Raw genomic sequence first — 11513 nt, forward strand, 5'->3', positions numbered from 1 at the left:
AAAATGACCTCAATTTTAAAGAACACACACAACTAAGCATTAACATCATTATTGAACATTTAACAATGTGTGTAAAGTCAACTTATTTTCAATACAATAATAACTTTTATCAACAAAATTTTGAAATGACTGGCGTCGCCACTATCACCTTTTCGCAGTAATTTATTTATGAAAAATTTCGAATCAACTTTCATAAATAATCACAAATTTAAATCAATATGTGTGGCGTTCTATTATTGATGACGTATTTTCTATTTACAGTTATGGCGAACAAAAGCTTGATGATTTTTGATCTTATCTGAACAATAAAGAACCAACAAATAAATTCACTATTGAAAAGGAACAAAATGACCAAATTCCTTTTCTCGATATACTGATTCAGAAAAATTAAGACGATTTGAAAACCTTGGTCTATAGAAAACCTACTTATACTAACCGGTATTTGAATTTTAACTCAAATCACCCGATAATGGTAAGAAAAGGTATTGTGAAAAGTTGATATGATAGAGCAAAAGTAATTTGTACTTAATCTAATTTTTCCAGAGAAAAACAATTTAAAATTTCAATAATTATCCAAATTCTTTTATTGAAAAATGTTTTAACGAAATGGAATTCTCACAAGCAACACAAAATCAGAATAAACCTATTACAAACCTTTTTATTCCATTTATTCCTTTCAGATCAAATTAAACGAGTAGGTAAAAAATTTAATATTAGGACTATCTTCAAAACTGAAAATACAATTAGAAGCAAAATTTCAGTTACAAAACCTCATGACACAATTCAAAATACAAAAAATGCAATTTATAAAATTCCTTGCGAATGCAATAAATTATATATACGAGAAACCTCAAGACCATTATACAAAAGAATCAAAGAACACCAATCATCCATAAAAAACAGAGAATATCATAGATCACATATTTGTCAACATGCGTTTAATAATTGCCACAAAATTCAGTGGAATAATTCTACAATTTTAGCAAAGGAACCATCTACAAAAAAACGTGAAATTAAAGAAAGCGCATTAATTTTACTAAATCAAAATAATTGTGTTGCTTCATGTTCATTTAATTTAAGTCGTACATGGTTACCTATGCTAAAATCTGAAGTGGACCAGATAAACATACACCCAAAATAAATTTGCACCAAAATGAATAATTCACATTACCTTTAATAGTTTAAACAATGAGATTAATTCAAAGTCACATAATTGTAGTCAATTTTCACCGACGAATTATCAGACCGAATTTTTACATATTATATTATCCTACTATTGTTACACAATTTATGAACATTCTCTTTTTTAGATTCATTTAGGTTCTTTTGATAACGATAGCAGAAAATAGCTATCGAAACGTCAAGGTAATTTTTCAAATTAATTTCTTTACCAATTAGAATTTTCTCTTACAGCTTGAGCCTAAGTGTGTCGCAGGATACTCTCTAGGTGATAGTTCTTGATTACTTTTTGATAAATAATTCGTTCTTATTGCGAATCAAAAGCACTGTTTATCAATCTGTAATAAAAGACGTGAGGAAATTCTATCTTTTTTAAAGACAATAATTTTTGAGGCGATATATCCAACAAGCAGTTTGTAAAAAATAAATCCGCCTCAACAACATAAAATTCTTTTTTGCTAAATGATTCGTGCTAGGGATTTTCAGGGGCTAGAATTGCATTTTATGGCTATTTATTGCATTATTGGAGAATAGCACGTTAAAACGTTGCGTGTGATCTTGGCCAAACCATTTAGATTTCGGGCTGGTTTTTTTTACACCAAGTCACTTTTTTTTAATGTTTCTGCTTTAGGTAAGTTTGGCATTACTTCCCCTAGTTGCCATGTAGATGTAGAACTTTTAGTCCCATATTGTTGACTGGGTTTTATTATATAATTGCTCGTCATACTTATTCACCGAGGAACGACGAGGGAGATTCTAGATTCTTGCTAGGGTTTTTTCATTTTCAAATTTTAAGTCAGATTTAATACGTTTCCGAATGAGGTTTTCTTCAAGAGACGATTCTGTTTTTATATGAACTTTCACAATTTTTTTGTCTCATTAGGTAATTTTTGTTATTTTTTACTGGCTTTTCTCTGTGATTTATACCCTAATTCAAACGGTTTTTGGATAATCAATAATTCGGCTAGGTTTTTCGAATTGAAAGTGTCAAAATTATTAAATTTGTCCATAAAAATCAAAATCGTGAGATCAAGCGCGAAACTAAAAAGAAAAAGTAATGAAAAAGAAAGAAAGAAGAAGTGCTGAAACGCAGAAAACATGATGTGGCGAGTAACAGTAGTAGTTCTTCTGATTCGGATGTGTTGTGTGTGTAAAATGTTCATTTGTTTATGGCAAAAGTTGCCCTCCCTAGTAAAAGTTGCATTTGTGTATGGCAAAAGTTGCTCTCCATGGCAAAAGTTGCATTTGTTTATGGCAAAAGTATAAAGGTGTAATAAACGAATCACTTTGGTAATAGGTTTCAAAATGCGGTTCCAAAAGGAACATTAAATTTTTCATTAAAATGCAGAATGATGATGATAGTATAAATAGTGATGATTTATAATGATTTCCTTTATTAAAAACATAATTCTTAACATTGGTAAACTAAAAATGAAATATTCTAAAATCAAAAACAAAACATGGGTCAGAAGTAACCACCTAAAGAACAAAAAAACTAGAGTCATTAAATAAAATATACGGTTTATATGCGAAAATGTTTAAAAATCTCACTTTCATTTAAAAATGAATTAATAGGGCAGAAAGACTGATTGGGTCCATAGACTTTTTCTGTAGAAAATAAAGATTATTTATATTATATATATGAATTAACATTTAACAATAAAATTTTTTGCAGATGCTTTTTATTAGATACTTTTTACTAGAGTCTAGTTCTTCGCTCGTTTATGATAGCACCCGGTTTAGAAAATAATTTCTCGCATTTCATTTCACTATTTTTTCACATTAAATAATCCACAATAACAAAAACAGAAATGTCTGTTTCGCACGAATGTCAGAAAACTAAATAATTATAGACTAAAAATGCTGATATACATATTTTCCGTTGACAAATGGTTACTGAAACTGCTGCAACTGGATAGAGCGCTTGACGATGCCGCATCGGTTCCATGCTGACGCGAACCACTTTGTCAGGTTTATGGGACGGTTCCAAAAACAACCTTTAAATCGGCAAACGGCTGCAGCTGTTACGAAGTGTGAGCACTGCTATTTCGGTTTTATGAGACGGTTCCGAAAAAAAAACGGTTAAATCGGCTAGCTGTAACTACGGTTGCAGGTTACAAGTTTGGAACACTGTTATTTTAGCAGTTACGTTAAATACCGACCATCCCTATTACATGCAGTAAAAACGGATTCAAAAACGTTTTCAACTTCTGTGGCCCCTAGAAGGTCTTCAAAACTGTGGCTTAAGCTTTGATGATAAATCCATCATGTACACTGAGAAAAAACTACGGAGACTGCACGGGGCACAATTATGTGCTTTTCAACAATCATGCGGCGAAAAATTTACAGACACCAATACTCATTCCGCGATCAAAGACCCTGAATTTGCGCATTGAAAAGGCAGAATTCGATTTTTTGGAGCACTTAAACGAGCGCAAACTTTGTACTCGTTTAAGTTGGTGAGGCTCAGTGACTTTTCGGTGACTCACCAGAGGCAAATTGTTCGTCAAATTTCGTTAATTCTGCCTTAAAAACTTGAAAATGTCTACTTCTTCCGTCAAAAATGACTTGTACAAGCAGACAGGCAAAGTCCACGAAGAGAAAAGTGTGCGATGCAATTTAAAAAGCTTAAAGTACATCTATCTATCAGCTAGAAAAAATCATCAAGAGACTCTGTGAAAACAAAACGCTTCATAAAAGAACTATTTTTTTATTACATTTCAGCTTCCACCAATTAATTTCCAAGTCCTTCGGAATCCAACTTGTTTCGAGTTTCGGCTTGATCTCAACTGGGTTTTGACACCCAATCCAACATACACACAGAAAAAAATCACGAAGACCGCTTAAATCGTTCCTTGTTGATGCTCAAAACGCAAAAACTTTCATTCCGCAATCTCAGGGTACAAATGAGTGTTTAGACCACACAAAATCGATTTTTCTATCGATTTGGGGTGACAAACTTTTTGAGTCAATTTTTCAAAAGTTGTGTTGAATATATCCAGTTAAATAATAGTAAATTTTTGGAATTTACCCCCAATTTTTGAAACAAATTTTGAAGCTTAAAAATAATATTCCATTCTTTTGCAAATAAGAGCTCAAAATTTTCAATATTTTGATAATGTAAATCTGAGAGAAAAATTTGCAAGTTTCGAATGGAACAGTGTTTTGCTTTGCGTCTTTCTCCCAATAAATCGGCTTGTGGTTAAGTTACCTTCAGCAACTTCCGAGTCCTGTAAAATGTATTGGAAACCTTAAAATCAAGTTTTGAAACTACAAAGTCCAAAATGAAGAATCTTTTGGGGCAATTTTTGAAAGGTTTTTGAAAATATACTGTTGCCGTATTCTAAATCTTTGGAGTTTTGACGCTGTGGAAAATACATTTTCTAAATCTAAATCTTGCATTTTTTCCATTTTTTTAAATTAAAATTACCAGAAAAATCAGCGGATTTCGAATTGAACAGTGTTTTGTCTTTTTCCGAAAAAATTTGAACAAAGAAAGCTACTCAGTACTACATACAAACTATGCACTGGTTTAAAGTTGTGGGACACTGAAGACAACGAAATTTCGCTGATTTCAATGACAGACAAGAGGCAACTTTTTGCTCGGTTTTTGCTAATTTCAGCTGAACAAATTTAAAATTGCCAGTGTTTTGGTAACAAAATCACTCCAAAAGTTCAAAGAGAGAAGGAAAAAAAACATCAACAGGAGAGTCTCTAAAAACATAAAACCCGATTAAACATTTTTGAATTATCCAACTTCATGCGTTCCCAAAAAAGCAAAATTCATATGGAAGTTCAGCGCTCATCGATAGACTTCTAACTCTTTCCATACCCAATTTTTGCCCCAAATTTCCGCTTTATATCATTATATCAGGTGGACTTTGATACCGAAGTCTGCATGCACACAGAGAAATAATTTACAAAGGCCGTATAAAAATCGTTAATATTTTCTCGCTGATGCAAGCAACCAACGGCAAAAACGTTCATCAATGGGCACTAACGAGTGGTTTCAAACTACACAAATAGATTTATTAGCGACTGTCTACTTAGGTACTTACAAACTGGTTTTAATATGAGGGGCTCTTAAGACAGATCGAAATTTCACAGCAATTGCAACCACTCATAATTGACAAATTCCTGCAAATTTCACCTCGAAACCTTAAAAATTGCGACAATTTTAACAAACTGACCTCAAATACACCGAGATAAAAGTTTAATATTTAATTTATTTATTTAATAATTTAATAAAATACACAAAGTGCACCTGTGTGCTGGAAAAATTAATCCCGGGAGTTTCTAAGAACAAAAACCAGAATAAACTTTTCACTCCGATTTCAGCCACTCACGATAGGCAATTTTTCCATCAATTTCCACTTATTTCACATGAAAACATCTTGAAATTGGGATCAGTGCTTTGGTGCAAACTAGGGCTCGGAATCAAACTCGAATAATTCGAGTATTCGAATATTCGAAAAGCGAATAATTATGTCTAATTATATTATACTATATATTATATGCGAATAATTATATATTCATAACTCGAATATCCGAATATTCGAATATCATATTCATATTCTACAAGCATTTAAACAAATACCCATATATTTACAAGCAAATGAAAATAATCATATTTACTCTCCTGCAAATGAATGTAAAATTACGTCCCTGTGTTTTGGTGATACGCGTCTCAACTTTTGCGCGGTGTTACAATTAATGTGCCGACAAAGGCGCTTTTTTATCCGTTGCGGCTAGTTGCCAAAAATGATATGAGATAACGATTTTTCTTCTTGGAAAACGGTGAACGGAAAACGAACACTCGAATATCTAACGAATACGAATAGAAATACTCGAATATTCGAATACTCGAATATTCGAATACTCGTTAGATATTCGAGTATTCGAATAATTTTACTATTCGAATATCAGATTTTTAAAGATTCCAAGCCCTAGTGCAAACGTCTACTCACACATACACACAGAAAAAGTTACTCAGACACAGACAAAACTTCCAATAGTTGAAATTATCCTTTACCCCCATACAGGGTGTTTGATTTAGCGAAACCAGTTCTTACTTGGGAAGGCAAAATGTGGTTGTTAATCTAGCTACTCACCATGTATCTGTGTCCAAAATAATAAATAAAAACAACGTTCAACCAATGATAAACAAACGCCATACCAACCACGTGCATCGTGATCATGTCTAAACCATGCCAAACGTGCGAAAATCACCTTAAACTTGTTCAATTCATCTTTCAGTTGATTGATGGCGACGCGATCTTGGTCGGAACGACTTGTTGCTTCCCGTTTCAGACGTTCGAGGGTCTCGCGCTCTTCTTCCAGATCTCTTCGGGTCGATTCCAGCTTGTCGTGTAGGGCCTTTTGGTCGTGATGGGCTGGAAGCAATAGAAGAAAATCCTCTAGGTCGTTTTTTTTTAAATTAAATACCCTGAAAGAGCGTCTTCAGTAATGGAACGAACCGAAGGTGCGTTTAACGGGATTGTTGGGAAAACAGACTAATCGAGTCAAGTGGTGCTTCTAGTTGAAGTGCGCTTATTTATAACGCAATACAAATTGTTATTAAATTATAGAATTTCAAGCCATTTTGATATCAGTGCGGTTGATTGTCAAGCATTTATGTAATTTGTGGTTCAGATTTGCATAGTTTTCCGGTGTTAGGGAGATAATGAACTAAATTTGTCTCTGAAACAACAACAATGTTAATATTGCTGAAGACCAAGATGCATTTTCTGCGGATTCAAAGGACTTTTGCCGAAGTTTCACTTGTGGTCTGTTCTGGTACTTTTCATCCAGTTCCTTCGCATTTCCAGATTTACGCCAACTTCAACTTTATTCAAACAATCTGAAATTTCTGAGTCTGCTGAAGACTCAGAAGTACTTTTGGTACTAACGGCTCTGAACCGGTTCAAAGAAGCCGCAATAAATATGGTTTGCTCTAATTCAATTTTCTTCTAGTCCAGTCCTCTATCCATCGGAGCTTATTTTAGACGAAAATCTCCTCCAATTGAAGCAACCAATGTATTTCTTTCCTTTCCTCGTAAGCTCAACTTCTAACAATAAGCAATCCATCAATTGCCAATCCTCACGAAGATAAAGTGCGAAATTTACATGGTTTTTTACATGGTCTGCGACTTAAGACTCCTAATTTATGACTTTGGAAAGTGTTTGGAAGCACCTTTTGGGGTAAAATCCGAAATAAATAACGGAGATTTGAGTGTGCAAATAACTGTTTTCTGAGTGTATGTAAGGGTACGTATTTTTCAGTATATTGAGCTGAAACTTTTCGGTTAGAAAATGTATCATAATCCGGAAACGGTTCAAAAATTCAGAACAGTAAATATGATCTTTTCGATAGCCCGTGTTGATAAATAGATTTTACGACTTAGGTTTCATCAGGAGTTCCTAATCTCCAAAGACGTAGAAGCAAAAATATCAATCGTAAACGAAATTTCTAAGGGTAAACAGCTTTTATTTCCTAAATGATTGTAAATATCCAAAATGTCCTCTTGACCTTCTCGGGAGCCCTTCTGAGAGCCATATTACTGAAGGAACACGCCAAGTTCTTAACCTCCAAATAGGCAGAGTCAAATTTCATGAATTGTTTCACGTTTTCGCTTATATCTCGGGAACGGTTGAGAATATCACAATAATCATTAGAGCCTTTTCGATTGAGGCTCTCGAGAGCTACACTTAGAGCTTATTACTAGACTTTTCTTCAATTCCTTGTAGTTCCAAAATTGTACATTTTTCAGAGTGAATGGCAATTCAAGTTTATATTCAGCAACGGGCCGAAATATCTGACTAATAGAAAAAACGTTTTCCGAGAAAGCAAAGAAATTTTAAAATAATACCGAAAATAAAGAAGGTTTTAGGCTTCGTGGTTCAAATTAGAACTTTCAAGCGATGGGTTTTTTTCTGGTTCAAAATAAAGTAGTTCGGAAGCCTTAAAGCTGTGAAATATTGGCCTTTTTGTCTGTTTGAACGAGGTTGCAACTGTTGCAAGTTGAGCTACAAAAAAGTTGCAAGGGAAATTTGAAATGTGTAAATCCTGAAAACCCCCATGTTTACGCCTGTGGATTTACATTAATTAGCTAATTTTCACTGAAGCATTTGGGCATCAACATCAGATGAAAAATCAAATTTTGCTTCGTTTGCGGTCAAAAAAAAGTCCTCCTAAAGGCCCCCTATAGGAATAATAACGCAATTTTTGAAGACACTATTCACACGAATCGAATCGATGGAAAACGTTATTTTAACACGAAAATCTTCTGAAAGCCGTTTAGTGTTTGAGTAACTAGAAAATAACAATTTTTTGGGCCACCAAAGTTTTTGAGCATCGTTGTCGAGATCGAGTTTTTTTTGAAAGTGTGAAAACGTTTTGGAAAAAGAACAATTAAAATGCATTTATTTGAAAATAACTGGAAAACTGCTAGTTTTGGCGGCATCAGACAACAGGGTGTTTTCGAGCAAATATCAACACAGAATAAATTTCTTGTTAATTGAGATTAATACCGGTAGGCGCAAAAAAGTTATGCGATTTTGAACTTTTGCAGATACCCAAGTGGCGCCCTAAGAAGTTTCTCTAAAAAAATCCCCAGCTTTGAAGGACACACCTGCAAAATCCTCCTCTATACGAATAAAGAAATGGCGCTCTCAAAGGTATATAAACGTTTTTTGCCCTATTTTCAGAAATTTTTGTTTTTGCGTTGCAAGAATTGAAAGGTTTTTTTTTTGGGCCACCTTATAGGTTTACACAGGAAAGTTGTTGAACGTCGTTGTCAGCTCTTCCTGAACCCAACAAACCAATAATGTTTTTTTGGAAAACTTGCCAGAAATCTCGACAATTTCGTTCTGATTTTCTATCTTTGTTATTTGAAAATAACTCAAAAACTGCAAAATTTGGCGGAATTAGACATCAGCGCTTTTTCGTGCAAATATAACTGGAGAATCAATTTATTTTCAATTGACATTAATACTGGTAAGCACAAAAAAGTTATGCGATTTTGAACATTTGCAGATGCCCAAGTGGCGCCCTGAGAAGCTTCTCTAAAAAAATTCTCAGTTTTGTAGGACATACCTCCAAAACCACAATGTATACAAACGAAGAAATGGCGCTCCTCAAAGGCATATAGACGATTTCTGCGCTATTTTCAAAAAGTTTAGTTTTTGCGTTACTAGAAATCAAAAGTTTTTTGTGCCACCTTATACGTTTACATAGGAAAGTTGTTGAGCATCGTTGTCAGCTCTTCCTGAACCCCAACAAACCAAGGTTTTTTTGGAAAACTTGCCAGAAATCTCAACGATTTCGTTCTTATTTTCTATCTTTATTATTTGAAAATAACTCAAAAACTTCAAAATTTGGCGGAATTAGACAACAGCGCTTTTTCGGGCAAATATAAATGGAGAATCAATTTCTTTTTAATTGAGATTAATACAGGCAGGCACAAAAAAGGTATGCTATTTTGAACTTTTGCAGAAGCCCAAGTGGCGCCCTTAGAAGTTTTTCTAAAAAAATCCTCAGCTTTGGCTGCAACATCACGAATAATACCAGGTAAAATAAAAAAGAAACCTTTGCCACCCTGTACCGTAAACAAATTAACCTTTTCGTCATCTGAGAAAGTTTTTATCAACTTTTGAAGCCCCCTAAACGAACGACCCACCTACAAAACACCCTGTCGGCATACAAACAAAATCGCGCTTCTCAAATATATCTAGAAGATTTTTGGTCTATTTTCAAAGAAAAATCTTAAGAAAAAATGTTAAGTCTAGGACTAACCTGAAGAAGTCCAGCTGCTCTAAGCAACGCAAAGTGAGTCTGGAACAGTTGCCGATCACTGATCACAAACTTTGAGATTGGAGGTGCCTGGTGCAGCAGCCACTCGATGATGTTAAAAATAAATATTCACTCAACAGAATCAACAAAGCGCTTCATGAGATCAATAAAACATGTGTAGATCAGAGAATCACCAATTAAAAAAAGTAACGGTGTTTCACAACACGCGCGCGTTGTGACATCAGCAACGGAACTAGTGCTAGAGTATCGAGTGATTGTTGGGCCAATAAACTAGGATCAACTGCGATTTAATGTGTGATGATGATGATGATGATCGGTAGGAGGTTGGAGTCAATCATCACTCTGTTCCAGACGCGATGTTGTTCAGTCCAGTCGAACGCAACCCACGCGCGAGAAAATGGAAAAACAATACAAACATGAAAACAGACGGTGCAAGATCATAAAAATGTTTAATTTCGCCGGAATAAATTTAGAAGCCACTCATTTGCCTAATATCAAACGATGATATCACGGGGCCTTTTATTCTATTTTAATAAATGAAATCAGCGCGAGGCCCCGCCGACTTTGCCCACTTTTCGCCGGTTTCGACAAAGAGAAATTCGGAAATTTTTGCATTTCAGTTCCCGGCGCTCTTCGCCCATCATCTCTTCGCATCATGCAAAAGAACAGCGAGAAACCGCGCGACTCGCACGCTATCTTGTCCAACTACGCACCAACAAGGTGGGTTATTTCGGGTGATTATCTCACTTATAAACTTATTAAACGCTCGACGGTATCACGACCGAAATAAATTATTTAAATGTCAGAAACCGAAAACTGTTACTGAATTTCGTTTTGTTTATATCGCGAATTATAATTTCCATGTTATTGTGGCGCTGTCGACGCTACGCTTTTGCAAATATGTAACTACGTCAATTACGCTTTTATTGTTTGAACAGAATTTTTAAATCAGAACGACTCGATTGTTCATTTTTAGGCAAAATTTTTAATTTGACGATCAAAAGTTGGAGTTTCGTGTGTTTCTTTTCAGGTTTCTTTATGATCACTGGCATTCAAATGGTATTAACTGACTCACCCTGTATATTCGCTTGTTGCCACCTAATTTTTGTCTCCTTTAGGCTTTGCTAGTTTTTGGCTTAATAATAAGGCTTCATTCAAATTCTTTCTATATTTTTCCGTACTTTTTTCGTAATAATAAACTGTTACATAAAGTAAAATCGTCAATTACTGCACATTTCTTACCCAAAAATTTCCTCTTTCTAGTACTTATTTGTATGACTGTCTTTGTTCAATGGCATTCTACTGGTAGTAACTGAGTCCCCCCTGTATATGTATTACCCTGTATATTCGGTTGTTGCCACCCAATTTTTGCCTGTTTTAGACTTTGTTAGTTTTTAGCTTAATAATAAGGCTTCATTCAAGTTCGTTCCATTTTTTCCGAACTTTTTTCGGTAGATTTTTGATACTGAATGACTCAGCTGTTACTCTTTCTAGTTATAAGTTCCTCTTTCTAGTATTGTTG

At 34.4% G+C, this 11513-nt stretch overlaps 1 protein-coding gene across 1 annotated transcript in view; it reads right to left on the reverse strand.

The window, feature by feature from the left end:
• LOC109537647 (rootletin) overlaps window positions 1-11513 on the reverse strand; it is a 61287-nt gene that overhangs the window by 22469 nt on the left and 27305 nt on the right. Inside the window, exon 17 of the mRNA XM_048661010.1 lies at window positions 6409-6572. Within this exon, the coding sequence (XP_048516967.1) occupies window positions 6409-6572 (164 nt within the window). The remainder of the gene's footprint in view (window positions 1-6408; window positions 6573-11513) is intronic.

Source organism: Dendroctonus ponderosae, unplaced genomic scaffold, assembly GCF_020466585.1.
Source record: "Dendroctonus ponderosae isolate FM_Combo_2020 unplaced genomic scaffold, Dpon_F_20191213v2 Dpon_F_20191213_1, whole genome shotgun sequence".
NCBI classification, from domain to species: domain Eukaryota; kingdom Metazoa; phylum Arthropoda; class Insecta; order Coleoptera; family Curculionidae; genus Dendroctonus; species Dendroctonus ponderosae.